We start from the raw sequence: 27,062 nt of genomic DNA, 5'->3' as shown, positions 1-27,062 counted from the left end.
AAAAAGCTTTGCTGTGCACGTGCCGCCATGACCAGCAAGGTTGAAGTTTCAACAACATTTCTTTCCAAGTTCCATTGAGGAATTGTATTACAATGTTTTGATAAATAATTGGACACTTTATTTTCATTCGAATGACAATCAATAGGAATGAACTCGACCGTTGGGGTCAATTCTAAAGATGATGATCACAACTTAAGTAACCATAGTAATAATAACTAATACTTTCATCAAGTCGTCATCTTCTCACAATGTTCTTGGCACTAGTTTGACACTTTGGCTGTGCAATGTTTGATTTATCATTGATATTATTGATGGATGTATCAATGTTCTTTGTGTGGCTTGTTTGAACCTTTGCATACTTTAACTGGAAAACATCAATATCAAAAATATGTTTTCATGTTGGACATCAAATATCTCAGAAATGTATACATTCATAAAATGTTTTGTTATTTCAATAAATACATATAGACATATAGACAGTGGATCTCTGCATAATCCTGGATCTTAGGTTACAAAAATGTATTTTCTGTGTTTTGTTTTATTTTTTGCAGATAACATCTCATTGAATGTAGGTATTAATTGCTAACTAGGCTACGCGACAGTAAAACATCTAACGGAGAAGCATAATAATTAGTAGGGGTGTGGGAAAAAATCGATTCGAATACAAATCGCGATTCTCAAGTTGTGCGATTCAGAATCAATTCTCATTAAAAAAAAAAATTGATTGATTTATTTTTTTATTTTATTTTTTTATCAGTCCAACAAAACAATACACAGCAATGCCATAACAATGCAATCCAATTCCAAAACCAAACCTGACCCAGCAACGCTCAGTACTCCAATAAACAGAGCAATTGAGAGGAGACACAAACACGACACAGAACAAACCAAAAGTAGTGAAACTAAAATGAAAATGATCAACAACAGTATCAATATTAGTTATAATTTCAGCATAGCAGTGATTAAAAATCCCTCATTGAATTATCATTAGACATTTATAAAAACAAAAAAAAAGAACAATAGTGTCACAGTGGCTTACACTTGCATCGCATCTCATGAGCTTGACAACACACTGTGTCCAATGTTTTCACAAAGATAAAATAAGTCATATTTTTGGTTCGTTTAATAGTTAAAACAAATTTACATTATTGCAATCAGTTGATAAAACATTGTCCTTTAAAATTAGAAAAGCTTTTTAAAAAAAGTCTACTACTCTGCTAGCATGTCAGCAGACTGGGGTAGATCCTGCTGAAATCCTATGTATTGAATGAAAACAGAATCGTTTTGAATCGGAAAAATATCGTTTTTGAATCGAGAATCGCGTTGAATCGAAAAAATCGATATATAATCGAATCGCGACCCCAAGTATCGATATTGAATCGAATCGTGGGACACCCAAAGATTCGCAGCCCTAATTATTAGTGTAGATTTTTATGAGCGTCTCAATTACTCGCATTATAATTTATTACATTATTACTTATTTGCTATTCACAGATGAAACATATAGGACAGGGGTGGGCAAACATTTTGGCTCAAGGGCCACATTGGATTTTGAAATTTGACAGACAAGCCGGGCGAGCACATGGATGCCTTTCAAAACATATCAAATCTGTTGGAACTAAGAATGGTCTTCTCAAACACGGGCTATATTAATCATAATAATTTGGGGATGGTGTGGCTCAGTGGGTAGAGCGACCGGTGAATATGGAAAAAGTGTTTAAGCGCTTTGATTGCCTTGAAGGTAGAAAAGTACTAAACGAGTATAACCACTTAACCATCTGGTTAGTACCATTCTCATATTTTATATATATATATAGTAATGATAATGACATGGCATATTCATGACATCAAATTAATACTATTTAATGTATAGGTTAGTTTATTCTATATTGTGTATTAAAATTAATAATTTAAAACGTCAATTTCCAAACAAAAATCTGCCTTTGAAAAATTAAAATGTTGAGGTTTGAGATACAGTAGAAGCAGTATTGATTTAACAAGATTATTATTGTGGTTGTTCTGCACTGTAGTATAACGCGTCTATGAATGTTGTTATTCATCCAGGTCATTGTCATCTCAGGGCATTCAATCGTTTGCAACTGGACTTTTGGGTTTGTATTGGGAGACGTATCACCGCTCATCCGTTTGTGCTCATAGACTTAGATAGGTCAGATCTAGTCTAGCTGCTGGTGTCAAAACCCCAAATGATTATACTCTAAAAACCAGGAGGGTGTGCCTCGACAAGGATGATTTTGCCCTATGGCAGTGAGAAAAACAACTGTTTTGATGCAAATGAGCAACTCTGTCAAAGCCAACAACAGTGTAATTTCCCCTCGTTAGCATTTAGATATTATGTAGCCCGGAAGAGTTAGGGCTACGTGGGATTCTGGGTATTTGTTCTGTTGTGTTTATGTTGTGTTACGGTGTGGATGTTCTCCCGAAATGTGTTTGTCATTCTTGTTTGGTGTGGGTTCAGTGTGGCACATATTTGTAACAGTGTTAAAGTTGTTTATACGGCCACCCTCAGTGTGACCTGTATGGCTGTTGACCAAGTATGTCTTGCAGTTGCTTACTCCGTCTACAGAAGCCAAATACAACATGTGACGGGGCTGACACGCTGTTAGTACAGGTTGTAGAGGACGTTAAAGGCAGTGCCTCCACGGTGCCCCCATAATATTGTTGTTTGGGTGAACTTCGGGGGAACGACAACCCCTGGAGGGACATTGAAAATTGGGAGTCTCCCAGAATAATTGAGGGTATAAAAGTATGACACTGTAAAGCGCCATTCATATAAAACTCTCGGGCCGCATCAACATTACATTTTTATGTTAAGGTGCGGGCCGCAAAATAACGTCTCGCGGGCCGCAATTGGCCCGCGTGTTTGAGACCCCTGCATTAAAGTATCAACTATGTAAATAAAAAATCATATGTAAATACATATTTACAGCCTTTGCTTGATACTTGGAATGGGCAAACTGCCCAAAGATATGTGTGCTTCGTATTCAAAAAGACTTGAGGCTGTAATTGCTGCCAACGGTGAATCAACAAAGTATTGAACAAAGGCTCTGAATACTTAAGTATATGTGATTTATTTTTTATAATACATTTGCAAAAAAAGTTAACATAATTCACATTGTCTGTAGAAGTTTTAGGACAAAAATGGATGTATTACATTTTGGAACAAGGCTGTAACATAAAACATGCGCTGTGAATACTCATGATGAGCGGATCGATACTGAAATATCGATGCTGCTGGTAACAGATCTTAATGCCCCTATTATCGAGTCTTTTGTCATTTGAGATATTGTGTATAATTAACAGGAACACAGTATAAACAATGAATGAGCTAATGTGTCGTGTTGTTTACATGTTCAGTATTTTTATGTTAACATGTTTATGTAACTGAATTGCGATTCACTTTTTATTTTAATAGTAGCTCTTATAATTTATGCTTTTATTACACAATTTTCATGTAGTTGGTATGATTTTGTTTTTTCTGTTAGCTTGGTTATATTGTCAGTCACGCTTTAATATACTTCATAGTTTAAAGTAAATAACTATTTTATTCTTCATGCTATGAGATATTATTTGAAATGCACAACTATTTAAATTTTGACTGACACATTAAGTATATTTGCACCAAGTATCGATATCTTCGATACCAGCCTGACTTTTATTCGTATTCAGATTGGAAAGAAAATGAATGGTATGGCACATCACTAGTGAATACATTCCGAATGCACTGTAGCTCAATGAAGTCATTCAAATTAAGTTCTTACACCTCAATGATAAATGCTCTTTTCAGGTTGGTTTGATTTATTTCCATAAAAATTAGTGCACACAAAAACATGGTACAAAGATTTGGTAACAACAACAAAAAAGCCTCAGATATCTTTGAATAGCTTCATTTCTTTCGTGTGTAAAAACTGCACAATGTTTCTTGAATAAAAACCTACAAACATTTGAAGTAATTTTGAACAACAGGAACAGGCCACTCAGGTATTTGCACCAGTAAGTTAAAAACAAAACACTTTTTAGTCACGCCAGGAAGGTTAGAAAAGGTCATAAAACAAACATATTTACACAAAGAAATGTGATAAAAAAAATAATTTATGATACATGTAACCATTGGTTATTAGACCTGACCAACATGGGAAATGGAGCAAACATTTAAATACAATAATAATGTCAGGTCACTTTTTAACCAGCTGTGCAAACGGTTTTTTTAATAGAACATGTCACAAAGAAGTGAATAATCATATTTATAATAATCATCATCATCATGTCTTCTGTCTGCTTATGGAGTGCATACGTTAGGAGCTGCAAGTGCAAACTAATTGCATGAAAAATCTGTGAGTTCATTGAGGTTGACAAAGAAGCTGGGAGGAAAACAACTTAAGTGTCATATTGCTTATGAGTGTTAAGAAGAAGCTCCGCCCCCTCCTAAGAGAAGAGCAGTGCAGACGTGAGCGTGTCGTTCCTCCAATCGCTGACGTTTTGAGAGAAGAAGCCGCCTTTGATGTTCCCCGTACGACCTTGATAACCTTGCGACGGAGCGGCTCTCAAGCGTCAGAGATGCAGTTCTGGATCTTGTCCATCCACAGCTGAGCACTCGCCGCGTCTGACGCACAGAAGTTGTACACTCGCTTGCTGGTTTTCAGCTGCAACAACACAAGCAAACATCACATTGTTGATGGGCTGACGTTGCCCAGCTGGGGAGTGCATGCCCTTCACTCACTCTACTGTACATACTGTAAATATATTGCAATATTACTAGATACAACTCTCCTGTACAAACTAATAGTTGCTGAATACTACTGTACTGTACAAACTAATATTTATTATATCAATCAATCAATGTTTACTTATATAGCCCTAAATCACTAGTGTCTCAAAGGGCTGCACAAACCACCCCGACATCCTCGGTAGGCCCACATAAGGGCAAGGATAACTCACACCCAGTGGGACATCGGTGACAATAATGACCCAGTGGGACGTCGGTGACAATGATGACTATGAGAACCTTGGAGAGGACGAAAGCAATGGATGTCGAGCGGGTCTAACATGATACTGTGAAAGTTCAATCCATAATGGATCCAACACAGTCGCGAGAGTCCAGTCCAAAGCGGATCCAACACAGCAGCGAGAGTCCCGTTCATAGCGGAGCCAGCAGGAAACCATCCCAAGCGGAGGCGGATCAGCAGCGCAGAGATGTCCCCAGCCGATACACAGGCAAGCAGTACATGGCCACCGGATCGGACCGGACCCCCTCCACAAGGGAGAGTGGGACATAGAAGAAAAAGAAAAGAAACGGCAGATCAACTGGTCTAAAAAGGGAGTCTATCTAAAGGCTAGAGTATACAAATGAGTTTTAAGGTGAGACTTAAATGCTTCTACTGAGGTGGCATCTCGAACTGTTACCGGGAGGGCATTCCAGAGTACTGGAGCCCGAACGGAAAACGCTCTATAGCCCACAGACTTTTTTTGGGCTTTGGGAATCACTAATAAGCCGGAGTCCTTTGAACGCAGATTTCTTGCCGGGACATATGGTACAATACAATCGGCAAGATAGGATGGAGCTAGACCGTGTAGTATTTTATACGTAAGTAGTAAAACCTTAAAGTCACATCTTACTACTGTATGATACATACTATACATTGTAGTACTTACTACTGTACATATGGTAAATATATTGTAATATTTACTACACATACTACTGTACATACTGTAAATATATTGCAGTATTTACTACATACAACTCTACTGTACATACTGGAACTATTTGGCAATATTTACTACATACAACTACTGTACATAGTGTAACTATATTGCAGTATTTACTACATAAGACTTTACTGTACATACTGTAAATATATTGCAATATTTACTACATACAACTACTGTACATAGTGTAACTATATTGCAGTATTTACTACACAAGATTCTACTCTGCATACTGTACATATATTGCAATATTTACTACATATGACTACTATACATACTAACTATATTGCAGTATTTACTACATATGACTACTATACATACTAACTATATTGCAGTATTTACGACACAAGATTCTACTGTGCATACTGTACATAAATTGCAATATTTACTACATATGACTACTATACATACTGTATCAATATTGCAGTATTTACTACATACGACTCTACAGTACAAACTAATTACTAAATATTACAGTACTGTACTAACTAATATTACATACTACTGTACTACACATACTTGATTATGTAGTATTCGGGGACGGCGTGGCGCAGTGGGAGAGTGGCTGTGCGCAACCCGAGGGTCCCTGGTTCAAATCCCACCTAGTACCAACTTCGTCACGTCCGTTGTGTCCTGAGCAAGACACTTCACCCTTGCTCCTGATGGGTGCTGGTTGGCGCCTTGCATGGCAGCTCCCTCCATCAGTGTGTGAATGGGTAAATGTGAAAGTAGTGTCAAAGCGCTTTGAGTACCTTGAAGGTAGAAAAGCGCTATACAAGTACAACCCATTTATCATTTATTTATTTATTTATTTACTACATATTACTGTACATACTGTAAATACATTGCAATATTTACTGCATATGACTCCACTGTACAAATTAATATTTACTAAATACTACTGTACTGCACATACTGTAATATTTACTACTGTACATACTGTAAACGTATCGGAATATTTACTACATACTACTGTACTGTACATACTGTAAATGTATTAAATAATTACTACACATACTACTCTACCTACTGTAAATATATTGGAATATTTACTACATGTCCTACTGTACTGTACACACATTGTACAAAACCAAAAATGAGTCAAGTTGGCACATTGTGTAATTCATAGATAAAAACAGAATACAATGATTTGCAACTTATATTCAATTGAATAGACTGCAAAGATAAGATATTTAATGTTTGAACTGGAAAACTTTATTTTTGGCAAATATTAGCTCATTTGGAATTTGATGCCTGCAGCATGTTTAAATAAAGCTAACACAAGGGGCAAAAAAGACTGAGAAAGTTGAGGAATGCTCATCAAACACTTATTTGGAACATCCCACAGGTGAACAGGCTAATTGGGAACAGTTGGGTACCATGATTGCGTATAAAAGCAGCTCCCATGAAAGGCTCAGTCATTCACAAACAAGGACGGGGCGTGGGTCCAACAGTTGAAGAACAACATTTCTCAACGAGCTATTGCAAGGAATTTAGGGATTTTACCATCTACGGTCCGTAATATCATCAAAAGGTTCAGAGAATCTGGAGAAATAACTACACATTAGCGATGATATTACGGACCTTCGATCCCTCAGGCGGTACTGTATCAAAAAGCGACATCAGTGTGTAAAGGATATCACTACATGGGCCCAGGAACACTTCAGAAAACTACATTTGGTCACTACATCTGTTAGTGCAAGTTAAAACTCTACTATGCAGAGCCAAAGCCATTTATCAACAACACCCAGAAACGCCGCCGGCTTCGCTGGACCTGAGCTCACCTAAGATGGACTGATGCAAAGTGGAAAAATGTTCTCTGGTCTGACGAGTCAACATTTTAAATTGTTTTTGGAAACTGTGGATGTTGTGTAGTCCGGACCAAAGAGGAAAATAACCATTCGGATTGCTATTGGCCCAAAGTTGAAAAGCCAGCATCAGTGACGGTATGGGGGTGTATTAGTGCCCAAAGCATGGGTAACTTACACATCTGTGAAGGCCCTGTTAATGCTGAAATGTACATACAGGTTTTGGAGCAATATATGTTGCCGTCTAAGCAACGTGGACACCCCTGCTTATTTCAGCAAGACAATGCCAAGCCACGTGTTACAACAGCGGGGCTTCATTGTAAAATACCACAACAGACACTCAAGACTGTTGAACAACTTAAGTTGTACATCAAGCAAGAATCGGAAATAATTCCACCTGAAAAGCTTCAAAAATGGGTCTCCTCAGTTCCCAAACGTTTACTGAGTGTTGTTAAAAGGAAAGGCCATGTAACACAGTGGTAAAATGCCCCTGCGCCAACTTTTTTGCAATGCGTTGCTGCCATTAAATTCTAAGTTCATGATTATTGCAAAAAAAAAAAAAAAAAGTGTTCCCAGTTCGAACATTAAGTATCTTGTCTTTGCAGTCTATTCAACTGAATATAAGTTGAAAAGGATTTGCAAATCATTGTATTCTTGTATTCTGTTTTTATTTACGAATTACACAACGTGCCAACTTTACTTGTTTTGTAATATTTAATACATACTGCAGAGATCAAACACCTAAAACAAACATGATATTATGACCAGACTCTTTTTTAACACCCATTTTTAGGAAAAAAGTTATTTAGGACAAAAAAGGGCAAAATAAATGTTTGTACAAAAGAATTATAGGAGCCATATATAAGAATTGAATGTCAAGTCATCATTAAATGGCCCTGATATGTCAAAAGGCATTAATAAATCAAGTTATTTTCAACTACCTCTGTAACTGATAACAGCAGTTCAGCCGAGATATGCTCATTTCAAAATTTGATTTACAGCCTCGAAATCTTGTTATTTATTTCATTTCGATGCCCCGCCCTCCATCGTTTAACCAATTAGAAAGTCTGTGAGTGTGTCACATCCAGGTTGCCAGTTACACACAGCCACCTTCGTCGAGCTACTGCCACTGGTAAAGTTACTAAACATGTCAGACCTTAGTAAATCTAAAAGGCCTCATTACGATTCAACTTCTTTATGACAAAGCCAGGAACATAACAACGATTTGTATCGGGGATGCCTTTGAAAGATGGAGATAATTTAAGGCGGAGAAGATTTTTTTCATCTGATGCCAAACTTGCTAATTGCCTCCTTCATAGGGAAGTAAGGCATTTACGTTTTGTTATTACTTGTAATAAATGGAAATGGACATTTTGTATGTAAACTATATTGTCCAATACATTCTATAATCTTTTCTAACAAAGCTAGTGTCTTCGTGCAACAAATGCTTAGCATGCTAGCCCGGTCAATGACACATCGACATATCGGCTGTATGTCGATCCGTCATTGAACTGACAGGGCAAACTATATTTTTGACAAATAAAACCTATGTGGATACGGGTAGAGTCAGTTCCTAATTTGTTCTCAATATGCTGATATGCCGAGGAAATGGGTTCCAACATTAGCACGGCTGTCACGGCAATGTGAAACGTATGGAGACAGCCAAATCACATAATAAAATAATTCCTCATTCGTGTTTGCATATTGTGGACTACATGTACCAAGTTATATGACAATCTGAAACGTCTGAAACAGTAGCCTATAGGCACACCTTGGTAAAAATGTATCCTTTTTAGTTTTGGCCGTACATTAGGCTGCTAAGCATGCGCTACTTATTTTCACCAGTATGACCAATGCTAACGTTAGTTGTAGTTCCTTTTAGTCTTTGTATTCTGATAGTACTGACAATCACCATATGATTGCCATTTGTTGTGATGTTGTACGCATGTATGCCGTACTTCTTCCGGAAAATAGCCCAATTTCTGTGTAAAATGTATACGTGTATCTGGCAACCTCAGTCAAGGAGAGAGGGAGGGGACTACAGAATTTTGACCGTGATTGCAGTACCATTTCCAGATTTGTACATATGACTCCTTTAATATCAGTGCTATAATAAATGTATATTTTTAAGCTGTTCAGCAGTTATTTGAATACTGAACGCCATTGATCATTGTTATCGTTAAATTAACATCCTCTGTTGTAATTATCAGTCACTTTTATCTAGCTGGTTTCCATGTCAGCAGATCACCACAGGTGGAAGTGTCAGGAAGAAAAGCTATGAATCTCTTATTTGGACTTAATTGTTAGTTTGCATGTATAAATGTCTACAACATCAATATAAGACAATTCAACTTATTGAGATGTTTTTCTCGGGGACAAAATACAGTTTTCTATTTGTGTCAATACAGTACTTGCCACTCTCTTCCTGTAAATGCAGTGGTTCCTCAACTTAACAGTGTATTGAGATAAAAGCGGTCTCTCTGCTTTTCACCATTGTTTAAGTCAGAAGTAAATATTGGAGAAACAAGCATTTCCGTCATTAGTTAATGTAGCTAATATCACAGAGAACCTTGTTGGATTCGACCAAAACATTTGGTCAAACTCGCTAGCATTAGCTTATAGCCAGAGATGGACATACCCTGGTTTTTCCAACCATAGGAAGAAGGAAAGTGAGTGTGAATGACAGTGCTGAGAAGAACTCCAGCCAAGAACATGAAATTAACATCTAAATGGTGGACATTTAACCATGAAAATATATTCTCAAGCTGCTGATGGTGTGTTTGACAAAGAAGAAAGCTTGATGGAAATACTGTAGAAGTCTAATCTTCAAAGTTAATGCTGCACATTATTATTACACTTAGCCTTTCTACTACATTCTTTTATAATGTTTTTTTTATACAATATTTCTTATCTAAAAGATGGTTTTGTTACATGTTAAAATTATGCTGTTCTGGGCGGCCACCACTTTAATTGATTTTAATTCATTTCAATGGGAGACGTTGATTTAAGATAAAAAGTGTTTTGACTTAAGAGCTTGTCACAGAACCAACAAGACACAAGTTGCATCTGACGTGTTATGTGTATTATACTTCCATGGCCACTACACAATGCTATGGTAACAACTGTACTAATATTCAGCTGTAGTACAGAAAATTTCATTAATCAATTAATTGGGAAAATCAATGATTATTTGTCATTAGTTTTAAATATTAGTTTTGAGTTTAACAGCATTGCTAGGATTACAAATACTTGGTTCAAGGAAGACATCTTACATTTAGGAGTTGGATAAAGAGGCTAATTTATTCAAAGTTTGTGTCACAATGGCATCAAGGGAACTGTCCAGCTCTCCATATATGTATTTGTCAAGCAACACGCAACCAGAATAAATGTATGTACAGTATGTATGAACAACATTTTTTTGATTGATTGATAATATTATTAGTAGATTGCACAGTTCAGTACAATTGACCACTAAATGGTAACACCCGAATAAGTTTTTCAACTTGTTTAAGTCGGGGTCCACGTTAATCAATTCATGGTAAACAACACTGCTGCCATTTTCCACGAGCTGAACTCAAATATAAAAAACTTTTGCTCTCAAATACTGTCGAACGTGTTGGTGAGCACATCCTACCACCTCAGTGTGTCCTTTTAAGATCCTGATGAGACAGCGGGATTATTGCACAGGTGTGCTTTAGTGGCCCTTCCAAAATATGTGCACAATTTACAAAATGTTGCAACGGCGTTATTGCCAACACTAAAGTTGTAAACCAGACAACAGAGCATAAATGTGTGCACTTGCTCTGATGTTGTAATGTAAAAGAACACGCTGCTACTTACATCAAAAAAAGCCTTTTCGCTGATGTGTTTGGGCGCTCCAATTGTCGGTGCCGCAATGATCACAGACTCCACTTCTGCAAGCTCGATGTGTCCTCGACAGTTGGTGTCCTCCCCAGTGTCGTAGTACCTCATCTTTCCACACAACAGCCACGTCACAAACTCTTGCCAACACCACTCACTGACGCCACCTAGTGGCTTGCTCTCTCTTACCTGGTGCTTGGTGATGTCCAATACGAACCAGCGAGGCTTCCAACCTTTCAACAGCGCTCCGCGTTTGTACAGGATACCCTCGTACGACCTGCAGGTGCACACACACTGTGTTAGCATGTAGCACTGTGAGCTCTATTACACGGTGTGCTGCATGTGTGCATGCTGGGCCTAATGTGGTGAAAATATATTGTGGAAAGGGGCGTGGTCACGCGTTCCCTGCGGGCAGGGTGTGTGCAGGAGCCGGCCATAAAGCAGCCAACAGGTGAGTGGATAATCTCAGCTGGAACGAGTTATCTAATCACCTGTTCCCTTTATTAGCAGCACCGGAGACCATGAGGGGAGGAGATCGTGGGAGCAGGAGAGACCGAGAGGCTGAAAAGCAAAGAAGGAACTTTTGATAGAAAAACTAGATTGCTGAAAAAGCAAAGAAGAAACTTTGATAAACAAACCAGATTGCAGAAAAGCAAAAAGACGAACTTTGAAAACGACAACAAAAGAAAAAATTAAAACTCTCCTGTTAAAGACCAACGTCTCAAGGTCACACTGGTCCACTGGAACCCGGAAGGGAAGAGGAAGACCTTCACAACTGGCACCCAACGTTGGGCTCGCACCCAACGTTAGGCTCGAACCCACGACCCTGAGATTAAGAGTCTCATGCTTTACCGACTGAGCTAGCCGGGCTCACCGCCAACCCGGCAAAGTGTGCAGTTGGCCGGAGGGAAGTACAGTACCTGGGGTACCACTTGGGGGCGGGGGGGAGCTGCGGCCACAAGTCGACAAGACAGCGGCGATCGCGGCCTGTCCACCACCCAAGACGAAAAAAGAGGTGAGGCAGTTTTTGGGACTGGCGGGCTACTACCACCGATTCATTCCCCGGTTTGCAGACCTGACCAGCCCACTGACTGACCTCACCCGAAAGGGTGCTCAGGATCTGGTCCAGTGGACGGAGCAGTGCCAGCGGGGGTTCGAGGAGGTAAAAGCAGCACTCTGCGAGGAGCCAGTGCTGCACATGCCAAAATTTGATATCACCTTCTGTCTGCAGGCGGAGGCGTCGAGCCGGGGACTGGGGGTAGTGCTGACCCAGCGGGTGGAGGGCGTCGACCGCCCCGTGCTTTACATCAGCCGGAAGTTGTCGGACCAGGAGGCGAGTGACAGCACCGTGGAGAAGGAGTGCCTCGCCATCCGGTGGGCGGTCGGGGCCCTCCGCTACTACCTGTTGGGGCGTGCCATTCGTCTCTGCTCAGACCACAAACCTCTGCAGTAGCTCCACCGAATATAAGACGCCAATGCGCGGATCACCCGGTGGTACCTCGCATTGCAACCCTACAACTTCCAGGTGGTCCACAGGCCGGGTGCACAGATGGCCGTGGCCAAGCAAAAAGACGAACTTTGAAAACGACAACAAACGAAAAAATTAAAACCCTCCTGTTAAAGACCAACGTCTCAAGGTGTTGTGGTCACACTGGTCCGCTGGGAGCCGGAAGGGAAGAGGAAGACCTTTACATATATATTTTGATATAAGTAAGATATCAGCATTTGGCTCACTGAGGAAGAGTGTGAGGCTTCCACACAGGATTGTGGATTTGACACAAAAGAGAATTGTATGATTTATGGGCAATGCATCACGCAAACACATCAGCATTTCATCTGTGGAAGCTTTTTTGGAAGACAAAAAGTACAATTTGCATGACATTTTTCAAATGTTCTTGTGATTGGGAGAAAAATATCCATGTCAGTGCCAAGAATTGTACTTTGCACATTTCAACAGCCGATGGCTGCCATCATGACACACAGCATTCCTCAGCGCTGACTTAACATCCGGAAAGATTCCCTGCACCGGCTGGGAGTAAATCAACAGTGAACCTCAGACTGTGTGTGTGTGTTGAGGGGGGAAGGTGGGGGTGGGGGGGGGGGTTCAGGGTTTTACGACCCACCTGTTCTCCTCGCTCTTGGGGGTGAATTGGTTGTACAGAGTAGCGGCGCGGCGGTTGATTCCATTGGATGTGGCTGTGCTGCGGTCTTCTGCTGTCCCGCTGTCTGGCAGGTGCATCATGGAGCGTCGCTGCAGAGCCTGCATGCTCGATGTGGGAATGAGGGCGGAAATGGACGACGACTGCTTGCAGAGCTGCAGATACAAAATGGGACATATGAGCAGTGAGGAAAAACGGCAAATGAGGAAAACAGGCTTTGTTTTTGTTTTTTACTTAATACTCTTTCAATGGTATATACTATATATCATAATACTGTATTACATAATACTGTAAGTGTTTCATTGCAAAAACCTAAATCACAATTAATTGAACCTTTTACCTTGATTTTGGAGAGGACCTATAATGATTTTAATCTACATTTAGAAACATATCCTTGTGATCTAGAACAGTGGTTCTTAACCTTTTTTCACTAAGTAACACCTCAGAAAACACTTGGCTCTCCTCGTACCATCATTGAAATACCGTAGCATAGTAGGTCCTTGTATTCATTAAAAACAAGGCGGAGGTTAATTTAATATTTTGGCCATTTTAACATTAAGCACAGTTCGAACTGTAACACTGGTTGAATATAGTAAAATAAAATACTGCACTTAAAAAAAATTCTAATCATTGGCGTACCGCAAGTGGTACGTGTACCACAGCTTGAGAATCCACTGGCCTAGATACTACATATTAGATGTACTTTGGTGTACATTTTTCCACACAGTCACTTTTATAAAGTGTTTTGTTAAATTTGTCTGCAAGTTTTACAATTCTGAAGGTGTACCAAGAATGAAAATGACACCACGTCCCACCCTCTTCTAAAATATCATCATTTAGCTTTTGAAAATGTACACAGTTCAAATATAAATCTTGAAGTCGTCAACATTATTTTCTTTCTTCCACACACGGTCTAAAATAAACTTTAGCAACATTATATACAAACCCCGTTTCCATATGAGTTGGGAAATTGTATTAGATGTAAATATAAACGGAATACATCCATCCATCCATTTTCTACCGCTTATTCCCTTTTGGGGTTGCGGGGGGCGCTGGCGCTTATCTCAGCTACAATCGGGCGGAAGACGGTGTACACCCTGGACAAGTCGCCACCTCATCGCAGGGCCAACACAGAAAGACAGACAACATTCACACACTAGGGCCGATTTAGTGTTGCCAATCAACCTATCCCCAGGTGCATGTCTTTGGAAGTGGGAAGAAGTCGGAGTACCCGGAGGGAACCCACGCATTCACGGGGAGAACATGCAAACTCCACACAGAAAGATCCCGAGCCTGGGATTGAACTCAGGACTGCAGGACCTTCGTATTGTGAGGCAGACGCACTAACCCCTCTTCCACCGTGAAGCCACATTTGGTTATGTGACAGCATTATTCCAAAATTTAATACATTCATATTTGTCCTCAACATTCTACACACGTTGATTAGTCCATAATGACAATGTGAAAAGTTGTATTATTTTTTTCAATTTGCAAATGTAAAAAAAATAAAATGCCATGCAGTTAAATATGCTACAAAGACAACATATTTGATGTTCAAATTGACAAACATTTTTGTTTTGCAAACAATCATTAACTTTAGAATTTGATGCCAGCTACACGTGACAAAGAAGTTGGGAAAGGTGGCAATAAATACTGATAAAGTTGAGGAATGCTCATCAAACACTAATTTGGAACATCCCACAGGTGTGCATGCTAATTGGGAACAGCCGGGTGCCATGATTGGGTATAAAAACAGCTTCCCAAAAATGCTCAGTCTTCCACAAGAAAGGATGGGGCGAGGTACACCCCTTTGTCCACAACTGCGTGAGCAAATAGTCAAACAGTTTAAGAACAACGTTTCTCAAAGTGCAATTGCAAGAAATTTAGGGATTTCAACATCTACGGTCCATAATTAGTCTGCTGCCTGTCACTGCCAGAGGAGATTTTCTGTCCTGACCAAGAGTTTCGGTCTTCATACATCAAACAACTACTTAGCTAGCTAGCTGCTAAGCTAACGAGGCTAGCGGAGAAAGGCAGCGCCGGTCTGAAGGAAGCTTCTCCCCCGCCACCGTGACCACCACTTCCCGAAGACAGCTGGCACCCCACTCGGCGACGGAAAGTTTCTGTGAGTATGGCTTCCTGCGCTTCGTGCACTTTACTCATGGATAGGTTGGCTTTGCTAGAGAGCCGTGTCCGCCAGTTAGAGCAGTGTAATTTCGTAACTTTAGATGTTGCGGACACATCTGCTAGCGTTAGCTGTAGCGAGCTAACTAGCCCAGCTTGTAGCAGCCCTAACTGGCCTACAAGCTACGGTGTACCGGTTGAGACGCATAATAGATTTAGCCCTTTAGCTAGTCCTACATCCCAGTCTACCGGGCACCACACTTTAGTCATAGGGGACTCCATCACCCGAAACATAAAGCTTAGCAAACCAGCCACAATTAAGTGTATTCCCGGGGGCAGAGCACCTGACATTGAAGCTAATCTTAGGGAGCTAACTCGCAAAAGGTCTAGTAAACACGTACGGCAGGCTAACCGCACCACTAGTTATGCGAATATAGTAATACACGTTGGCTCCAATGATGTTAGGATGAGACAATCAGAGATTACAAAGAGAAACATAGCCAGGGCTTGTAATCTCGCCAGAAAGATGTCCAGGCATCGAGTAATTGTCTCTGGCCCCCTGCCTGGGAGAGGCAATGATGAGAGATATAGCAGATTAGTCTCTCTTAACAAGTGGCTGGATAGCTTCTGCAGACAACAGGGATTTACGTTTATTGATAATTGGCCCTCTTTCTGGGGCAAACCTGGCTTGCTGAGGAGAGACGGCCTTCACCCTAACCAGGAAGGCGCTATCCCCTTGTCTCGGAACATAGACTTCGCATTGAGCCACATTTGACTAACTGCACTAGAGCAAGCCCGGTCACAGGCAATTACAGAGCCTGCTAGCCTGGGTATGGAGTCAGTTAAGTTAGAACTAGCCAGCGCCAGGCTGGATGATCCCTGTACACATGGCAATTTTCGTAGAATAATACACAACTCACAAAATGTTTTTTCTACTGTGTCTATGACTACGTCAGAGTTAGACATGCGTTCTACTGAGGTGGCAAATTATGATGCGTTCAGTTTATCGCAGCGCCAAGTAGACAATCTGAAAATTCCCGTCATATCAATTCCTAGATATGGTCGTAATTATTTTAAGTTCACTGCGCATAATAAACGCAACATTAATAATATTGCTACTACGGATAATTTTATCAACAACTCCTTAAAACAGCCCACTACCTATAATATGGGCTTTCTAAACATCAGATCTTTGTCTCCCAAAACGTTATTAGTCAATGAGGTCATTAGAGACAACAACCTTAACGTCATCGGTCTTAGCGAAACCTGGCTTAAACCAGACGACTTTTTTGCGATAAATGAGGCATCCCCTCCTAACTATACGAATGCGCATATTGCCCGTCACCTCAAAAGGGGAGGGGGTGTCGCACTAATATACAACGAAAACTTTAACTTTAGTCCTAACTTAAATAATAAATATAAATCGTTTGAGGTGCTTTCTATGAAGTCTGCCACACCTCTGCCTCTGTGCCTGGCCGTTATCTACCCAGGGCCCTATTCGGACTTTATTAGTGAATTCTCAGAGTTTGTTGCTGATCTAGTGACGCACGCCGATAATATAATTATAATGGGGGACTTTAATACCCATATGAATACCCCATTGGACCCACCGTGCGTGGCGCTCCAGACTATAATTGATAACTGTGGTCTTACACAAATAATAAATGAACCGACGCATCGCGGCGGTAATACGATAGACCTAGTGCTTGTCAGAGGTATCACCGTTTCCAAAGTTATGATACTCCCGTATACTAAAGTAATGTCCGATCATTACCTTATAAAATTCGAAGTTCAGACTCATGTTCGGCAAGCTAATAATAATAATAACTGCTATAGCAGCCGCAACATTAATGCTGCCACAACGACGACTCTTGCCGACCTACTGCCCTCGGTAATGGCACCGTTCCCAAAATATGTGGGCTCTATTGATAACCTCACTAACAACTTTAACAACGCCCTGCGCGAAACCATTGATAGTATAGCACCGCTGAAGTTAAAAAAGGCTCCAAAAAGGCGTACGCCATGGTTTACTGAAGAAACTAGAGCTCAGAAATTATTATGTAGAAAGCTGGAACGCAAATGGAGCACGACTAAACTTGAGGTGCACCATCAAGCATGGAGTGATAGTTTAATAACTTATAAACGCATGCTTACCTTAGCTAAAACTAATTATTACTCAAATCTCATCCGCATTAATAAAAACGATCAAAAATTTTTGTTTAGTACAGTAGCATCGCTAACCCAACAAGGGACTACTTCCAGTAGCTCCACCCATTCGGCAGATGACTTTATGAAGTTCTTTAATAAGAAATTTTAACTTATTAGAAAGGAGATTAAAGACAATGCGTCCCAGCTACAACTGGGTTATAGTAACACAGATACGATTGTATATACGGCGGATACTGCAAATATCCAAAATAGTTTCTCTCGTTTTGATGAAATAACATTAGAAGGATTGTTACAACGTGTAAATGGAATAAAACAAACAACATGTTTACTTGACCCACTTCCTGGGAAACTTATCAAGGAGCTTTTTGTATTATTAGGTCCATCAGTGCTAAATATTATAAACTTATCACTTTCCTCGGGCACTGTTCCCGTTGCATTCAAAAAAGCGGTTATTCATCCTCTCCTTAAAAGACCTAACCTCGATCCTGACCTCATGGTAAACTACCGACCGGTGTCTCACCTTCCCTTTATTTCGAAAATCCTCGAAAAAATTGTTGCAGAGCAGCTAAATGAGCACTTAGCGTTTAACAATCTATGTGAAACCTTTCAATCCGGTTTCAGGGCAAATCACTCGACTGAGACAGCCCTCGCAAAATTGACTAATGATCTATTGCTAACGATGGACTTTGATGCGTCATCTATGTTGCTGTTCCTCGATCTTAGCGCTGCTTTCGATACCGTCGATCATAATATTTTATTAGAGCGTATCAAAATACGAATTGGTATGTCAGACTCAGCCCTGTCATGGTTTAACTCTTATCTTACTGATAGGATGCAGTGTGTCTCCCATAACAGTGTGACCTCGGACTATGTTAAGGTAACGTGTGGAGTTCCCCAGGGTTCGGTCCTTGGCCCTGTACTCTTCAGCATCTACATGCTGCCGCTGGGTGACGTCATACGCAAATACGGTAGTAGCTTTCACTGTTATGCTGATGACACCCAACTCTACATGCCCCTAAAGCTGACCAACACGCCGGACTGTAGTCAGTTGGAAGCGTGTCTTAATGAAATTAAACAATGGATGTCCGCTAACTTTTTGCAACTTAATGCCAAAAAAACGGAAATGCTGATTATCGGTCCTGCTAGACACCGCCCTCTATTTAATAATACAACTTTAACATTTGACAACCAAATAATAAAACAAGGTGACTCTGTAAAAAATCTGGGTATTATCTTCGACCCAACTCTCTCCTTTGAGTCACACATTAAAAGCGTTACTAAAACGGCCTTCTTTCATCTCCGTAATATCGCTAAAATTCGCTCCATTCTGTCCACTAAAGACGCTGAGATCAGTATCCATGCGTTTGTTACGTCTCGTCTCGATTACTGTAACGTATTATTTTCGGGTCTCCCCATGTCTAGCATTAAAAGATTACAGTTGGTACAAAATGCGGCTGCTAGACTTTTGACAAGAACAAGAAAGTTTGATCATATTACGCCTGTACTGGCTCACCTGCACTGGCTTCCTGTGCACTTAAGATGTGACTTTAAGGTTTTACTACTTACGTATAAAATACTACACGGTCTAGCTCCAGCCTATCTTGCCGATTGTATTGTACCGTATGTCCCGGCAAGAAATCTGCGTTCAAAAGACTCCGGCTTATTAGTGATTCCTAGAGCTCAAAAAAAGTCTGCGGGCTATAGAGCGTTTTCCGTTCGGGCTCCAGTACTCTGGAATGCCCTCCCGGTAACAGTTCGAGATGCTACCTCAGTAGAAGCATTTAAGTCTCACCTTAAAACTCATCTGTATACTCTAGCCTTTAAATAGACCTCCTTTTTAGACCAGTTGATCTGCCGCTTCTTTTCTTTCTCCTATGTCCCCCCCTCCCTTGTGGAGGGGGTCCGGTCCGATGACCATGGATGAAGTACTGGCTGTCCAGAGTCGAGACCCAGGATGGACCGCTCGTCGGGACCCAGGATGGACCGCTCGCCTGTATCGGTTGGGGACATCTCTACGCTGCTGATCCGCTTGAGATGGTTTCCTGTGGACGGGACTCTCGCTGCTGTCTTGGAGCCACTATGGATTGAACTTTCACAGTATCATGTTAGACCCGCTCGACATCCATTGCTTTCGGTCCCCTAGAGGGGGGGGGGTTGCCCACATCTGAGGTCCTCTCCAAGGTTTCTCATAGTCAGCATTGTCACTGGCGTCCCACTGGATGTGAATTCTCCCTGCCCACTGGGTGTGAGTTTTCCTTGCCCTTTTGTGGGTTCTTCCGAGGATGTTGTAGTCGTAATGATTTGTGCAGTCCTTTGAGACATTTGTGATTTGGGGCTATATAAATAAACATTGATTGATTGATAATATCATCAAAAGGTTCAGAAAATCTGGAGAAATCACTCCACATAAGCGGCATGGCCGGAAACCAACATTGAATGACCGTGACCTTCGATCCCTCAGACGGCACTGTATAAAAAACCGGCATCAATCTCTAAAGGATATCACCACATGGGCTCAGGAACACTTCAGAAAACCACTGTCACTAAATACAGTTTGTCGCTACACCTGTAAGTGCAAGTTAAAGCTCTGCTTTGCAAATCGAAAGCCATTTATCAACAACATCCTGAAACGCCGCCGGCTTTTCTGGGTCCGAGATCATCTAAGATGGACTGATGCAAAGTGGAAAAGTGGTCTGTGGTCTGACGAGTCCACATTTCAAATAGTTTTTGGAAATATTCGACATTGTGTCATCCGGACCAAAGGGGAAGCGAACCATCCAGATTGTTATCGACGTAAAGTTCAAAAGCCAGCATCTGTGATGGTATGGGGGTACATTAGTGCCCAAGGCATGGGTAACTTACACATCTGAGAAAGCACCATTAATGCTGAAAGGTACATACAGGTTTTGAAACAACATATGCTGCCATCTAAGCGCCGTCTTTTTCATGGACGCCCCTGCTTATTTTAGCAAGACAATGCCAACCCAATTTCAGCACGTGTTACAACAGCGTGGCTTCGTAAAAAAAGAGTGCGGGTACTTTCTTGGCCTGCCTGCAGTCCAGACCTGTCTCTCATCGAAAATGTGTGGCACATTATGAAGCGTAAAATACAACAGCGGAGACCCCGGACTGTTGAACAACTGAAGCTCTACATAAAACAAGAATGGGAAAGAATTCCACTTTCAAAGCATCAACAATTAGTTTCCTCAGTTCCCAAGCGTTTGAGTGTTGTTAAAAGAAAAGGTTATGTAACACAGTGGTGAACATGCCCTTTCCCAACTACTTTGGCATGTGTTGCAGCCATGAAATTCTAAGTTAATTATTATTTGCAAAAGTTTATGAGTTTGAACATCAAATATCTTGTATTTGTAGTGCATTCAATTGAATATGGGTTGTAAAGGATTTGCAAATCATTGTATTCTGTTTATATTTACATCTAAAAACATTTCCCAACTCATATGGAAACGGGGTTTGTAGATTCACCCGGTGACAACATGAGGTACTCTGCATAAAAAAGCTGTTTTTACCAGCATTTATGTCAATGCATGTCGCAGGTTGGTGTTATGTGCATGCCACGATTTCCTAAATGAAAATAATACTTCATCCTACCTTTATTTTTGTGTTTTCTTGCTTGACATAATGTCCAAATAAAGTCTGCCACCATGCTCTAACTTCAAAACTGTGTGCAATCTCACACCAAAACTCATGAATCTTACGATTTGAAACTTTGGTATTGTTTAACAGGAGTAGCTAAAATTGTAACAACATTTATAAGTCAGAAAAAATGAAATTCTTCATAGGTCCTCTTTGAGCACGATTAGTCCACACTCAACTATTACTCTACCTTTTGTGCCAAAGTGTGTACAAATTACTAACACAGAATTCCTTTACAGTACAAGCTGCTCACGTTGTACTTTTAGCTCATTGTTTCAGTTTCCCTCAATGAGACTTTGGTGTAGTTGACTGGATGAGACAGTTTTACTTGGCAGCAGCTTCTTCTGATGGGCTTACGGAAACCTTTACACTTCACAACATCCGGCTCCCTGTCATGTAGCCGGATTATACCATTAAAATGCAGTACTGACTGTGTAGTTACATGATGTAACTACACAATCAGTACTGCATTTTAATGGTATCATTGGTTTGTGTAATAGCAGAGGAAGAATTACTGGGGAAGAAACATTGGAAAAATTGGCACTGCAGTTTTATGCTAGTTAAAAGCGCTAAATGTCAATTTTGATAATTTTCCCCAAAATCCCAAAGGCCTACTGTACATGCTTTGAATAACAAGTTTTTTTCTTCCAAAGTAATTGTCTCTAATTAGTGCTTGTTCAAAAACATTGCTATTAAAGTAACAGTAATAACTGTAGGTAACCTCCTACCTCGAGTGGTATTATTGCTGGCTAAGCAGTTTGCCATTTACTGCCACAGTATTACAACACTGGTTTTGTTGCTACTGTGTTGTGCAACATACTTGTTAATAAATTACAATCTGGTCAAAGACAGCTAGGTTTTTTCTTTCCACTTTCTCATGCACTCAAAATCAATATTGACAAAAAAAAAGTTTATAAGTTTTCGCATCCTTTCTTCAATTATTGCCTGATCTGTTTGTTTTAGTGTGTCGTAGTGCACCTTTGACAGTGTTTCTGCCAACTCCCACTCCCTTGTCCTTTGCCTGCTATGCCGCCCTGTCCCAAGTTGCTAAGGACTAGGTGAGACAAATTTATGCATTTTTAAAATTAATACGTCCAATCAATTATGCGTGGCAGAAAGTGCAAACATGTGATGTGACCAAAGAAAAATCTGTTTTATAGTAAAATTAATCAATTGAAAGCAGCAAAAAAAGGGTGTCGCAATATTCCTGGGAATGTCTCTACTTTCTCATGTGAGAAAAGGGTTTCAGGCCTTTGAAAAGCGGATATTTACATTTCCTTCTTGCTTAAGGTCTTCTTGGATACTAAGACGGACTCTGTCCAGAGTGGTCTGCCACGTCTCAGGGGTTTGGTTAACCTCTCCCTCCAACTTCTCGATGTCCTGTGGAGAATAAAAGACATGTCGTGATGATTGAAAAAATATGAGTTTGATTTATGCAAGGAGGTCTTACAGCGAGCAGCTTGGTGATGGCGTCGGGCTGAGCACGGCTAACGCTGCTATAACAAGGCCACACAATCCTCCTCTTGCTGCTGGAGATGGTCTGAGTCTCCTCCGAGCTGTCTGCCCTTACCGCCATCAACCTCCAGTCGTAGCACGGCCCTGTTGACAGCGTCTCCTCCGTGAAGAAGTCCCACTTCTTTAGGCTGGGAATGCTAACTGAGGGCTTCAAGATGGTCTACAAAATGAAAAAAAAAACAGTTACAAAAAAGGAGCAGTGAAGATCTTGCAAGCAGTGTCAATTAGTTTGTGCGAGGATTTTAAATCAACATGCCGTTGTTGACATGTAGACTAATTAGTGAAACTGTCGTCAGTTGCCCCTACGACTTAGAAATTAGAAAGCAATTTAAAATGAATAATATAAACTTGTTGCTGCTGCCTATCATTTCGGGAATCATGTTGTGCATAAACTGCAGAGCCTAACATATCAATTGATACTCAAGGGCTCGTGTGCAAAGACAAAAATACTGACTTGGCTCTCAGATGCGCTGTACATATAGTTGAAGAAGATTGGACTCCGTCGGTGCATCCTGTTGATACTCTCCCAGATACAGATGCCTCGTTTCGCCTGCTTGTCACCTTTATCCTCGAACAACAAGCCTGCCAAACAATAAAAGGAAAGCTGTTAGGCAATAAGAATGATTGGTCCCACAGATAGTTGCGTTGAAAAGATGGAATTTGAGAGGTATTTATTACTTGACTGCGGTGTGTGAATGAGAACGATGTGTGCAGATAGCTTGGTATGAATGCTGAGATGCATAATGTGACAAAAGCTAACATCTAGCCAGTAGTGACACAAAATGAGTAAAAGGATTAAAAAAAACAAAAAAAAATCCCTGCGGGTTTGGTAAAGATCACCAACCGTGTTCCAAGCGCTCATAGTCGGAGTCCAACAGGAAGTTCTTGAAGCGGTTGGAGATGTGATGATATGCCAGGAACTTCAGATAGTATTGATTGAACTCAAACTCCAGGGGATGCTGCGTCAAAATCTAAATATGCGTGCGGACACACACGCACACAGAATTGGACAAAGGTAGTTAGACTGGCCTGAGTGATCAATTAGAACCAGGAAAGAACACATGGTAGTGAGCTGTTGGGGACCAACTTGGCCAGCACTGCCTGATTTAAATCTAGCCAAAGGGTATCCAATTATGTTAGTAGCCTTCAAATATCTCTGGCCAGCTTGGGTCCAGGTAAAATACCAGCTGTTGTGGACATGATTCTATTTTCAGCTCTTATCTGAACACCTGTTGTTTACAACGCACCAGAGACATCCCCATTCACCCCATCCCCACTATCATGTTCCAAAACTACACTTTCAGAAAACAAATACAGAAAGTATGTGTTGATGTAATTGCAAGGGAATTCAGATTTAGAAATACACAACATTGTCTAAAGTAAGCATTTTATCGTGAACCTCATGTGTTTGCACTTCATTCTTAACCTGCTTCCAAAAAGACCCACGCAACCCTTCCTCTCAATCCCCCGAACGGCATTATACACGTGTTGCTCCAAATGGGAAGGGATGCTGAAACACGCAAGCACAACCAGTTCCATGCTGATCACTGGGTTCACGCACCATCTGGGCCACAGCCTTGCTGGTGCAATACACTGACTTCAACCTTGGGAATTCAAAGTGCATAACTAAAGCAAATGTACGGTTTTGCACTTTTCGCCTTCTTGACTTTTATACCTATTCTGTCCTCGGGAATGTGATGAGCTCATGTGGAAAATACGAACAGTGAATACAGTAAGTGGACAAAGCGAAAAGTCAAATTATAGAGCAGTGATGGAGGAGCACCTGTGGGAGTGGAGTATGAGATGTTATAGCCTCACCTGGTGCACGCAATCCAGGAACTGCAAAAAGATGGGCGTATAGCCACTGCCCTGACTGCTAGGACTCAGGTTGCTTCGTTGGCTGAACTTGTGGCCGAAAGAGAGCCATTCTTTCTCAAGCAGCACCTGAAAGCCCTCCAGGGTGCGGTAGAAAGGATCGCTCAGCAGCTGCACCAAAGACACTACCTATGCAAAAAAAGGAAACTATTAAATGACTGGCTTTAAACAATATGGCTCAAGTAACACAATTTGCTTCCAACTGCTTGAATTAGGATCTACAGTGTGTAATAGCGGGCATAAAGTGACCAAAAAACAATGAAACAGATACCCTTATATTGTATTAAGGCCTCTTCCAAATGTGGATCAATATACAATATGCGAACGCAACAGATACACCACAATGAGCCTCCTCTCTGACAAAAGGATACTGCTGGGGTCTCTCAAATATCCTGAAAAATAGTTCTGGAGTATATCTTGCAGTGGTTTGTCTCGTTTTCTGGCCTGCTCCCCTCAGACTGCTTATTTCCTTTTTACAAAAAATTTTTCCACACTTTTTTCATTATAACTGAACTTAATCAGATGGGTGATTTTGACTAAAAATCATTAAAAATGTATTCAATAATGTATTTTTTGTGCAAAATGTATTAACATAACAACAAAAAAAAGCAAACATCCCACTTGGAATCGAACCTGGCAGGTATAACTTACTGGACGAAAGCAATAATTCTGTCTGCCACCATAGACTGTGACAATACCATGGGTAATTTGCGTTATACTTTTTAATCAGTGATAGATCAGAAAGGGGCTAGGAATAGGTTTGCTGACATTCATTAATTGACAATTTCACATAAAATGGGGCCCCCCACAGATCATGAGGACATATGCACTACACGTGATCTGCATATATGGAGGACCGGCCCTGTATATGACAAGTGTGCAATAAAATATTTTATAAATGACAATGTAAACTTTTAAGTGTAAAAAATATTATTAAATTCTTTACTTTTGTCATAAATACTTTATTTCTATGACAGTTTTTCTACATATTATAACTACCGGTAATACTAATTGCAACCTTTAGGCAGATGCTTAGAGGGCGCAAACTTTCAAATGTGTTGTACGCATTATATCTCACCCCTTTTACGGCTTTCAGCATGTAATTACGTAAACTACTAAAGCCATGCTTAAAAGCTTTCTTTGTGTGTTGTCAGCTAATGATGAAAATTTGGAAATTGAATGCATATTCTATCATAACAAGAACATGACTGAAAATTGTTAGTTGATGCGCTGGGACTGCTTGTGTGTATTTACACGAAAGCTGGCCGGGGGTATTCTTCTTACATTTTCTGGTTTGAAAAACAAAACTATTAGCTAGTTCTCATCTGCTAATACATTTTGATGGACAATACATTCCCCCACAAATTATTGCCGATAAACAATATTTTCATTATTTCAAGACCAAATTAAGCACTATGATAACCAAAGAATATGATGATAATAATGCAAGTAACCCTTTTAAACTCAATGAGCTTTTATTTCTCATTAGTAACCAACATCAAGGTTTGATTATCTTAAAAGAGTAAACAATAAAAATAAAATGGACGTTTAATCTATGGTCCGGTTGATTATCTCAAAGTGTAGTTTTTTCCCCCAAAGTTGGAAAACTGGTTCTGTTGGTTTGTTTTGTTGATTTGTTTATACTGCCATAACTTTGTATTTTGCATATTCGCTTGTTCGTCAGTGTTGATGAGCTCATCTTGCTTATTTGGTTTGAAGCCAAAATATCAATTTGGCTTTGCAATCACATTTTTTCCTCCCAATTTTTGTAGTCCTTGTCACTAGCGATGAGTGAGGCTCGCTCCGTTAAAGTTTAAGTCCCAAAGATTGTCATACACACACTAGGTGTGGTGAAATGTGTCTTCTGCATTTGACACATCCCCATGTTCACCCTCTGGGAGGTGAGAGGAGCAGTGAGCAGCAGCGTGCACTGTGCTCGGGAATCATTTGGTGATTTAACCCCCAATTCCAACCCTTGATGCTGAGTGCCAAGTAGGGAGGCAGTGGGTCCCATTTTTATAGTCTTTGAACTCACAACCTTCCAGTCTCAGGGTGGACACTCTAACCACAAGGCCAAGAGCTGGTTTGTGCATCCTGTTAAGCTAGCAGCCCCGCCTCCAGCCATGAAAACAAAGATAGTAGATGACTGACCAGTAGAATTACACTATTTATT

The 27,062-nt window shown here is 40.5% G+C and overlaps 1 protein-coding gene across 3 annotated transcripts in view; it reads right to left on the bottom strand.

Moving 5' to 3' along the window:
- Positions 1-3,798: 3,798 nt before the first annotated feature.
- sbf2 (SET binding factor 2) overlaps positions 3,799-27,062 on the bottom strand; it is a 269,232-nt gene continuing 245,968 nt past the window's right edge. For all 3 annotated transcript variants that reach the window (XM_061882963.1, XM_061882974.1, XM_061882982.1), the window contains 9 exons: positions 24,833-25,018; positions 23,859-23,985; positions 23,469-23,596; positions 22,950-23,174; positions 22,772-22,879; positions 13,517-13,707; positions 11,583-11,670; positions 11,373-11,504; positions 3,799-4,661 (listed from right to left, as the gene is read on the bottom strand). In XM_061882963.1, the coding sequence (XP_061738947.1) occupies positions 4,563-4,661; positions 11,373-11,504; positions 11,583-11,670; positions 13,517-13,707; positions 22,772-22,879; positions 22,950-23,174; positions 23,469-23,596; positions 23,859-23,985; positions 24,833-25,018 (1,284 nt within the window). In that variant the 3' untranslated portion in view covers positions 3,799-4,562. The remainder of the gene's footprint in view (positions 4,662-11,372; positions 11,505-11,582; positions 11,671-13,516; positions 13,708-22,771; positions 22,880-22,949; positions 23,175-23,468; positions 23,597-23,858; positions 23,986-24,832; positions 25,019-27,062) is intronic.

This window comes from Nerophis ophidion, linkage group LG02 (genome assembly GCF_033978795.1).
Source record: "Nerophis ophidion isolate RoL-2023_Sa linkage group LG02, RoL_Noph_v1.0, whole genome shotgun sequence".
Lineage (NCBI taxonomy): Eukaryota > Metazoa > Chordata > Actinopteri > Syngnathiformes > Syngnathidae > Nerophis > Nerophis ophidion.
Note: the sequence above shows the minus strand (reverse complement) of the source record. Positions and strands in the feature narration are given on the sequence as shown.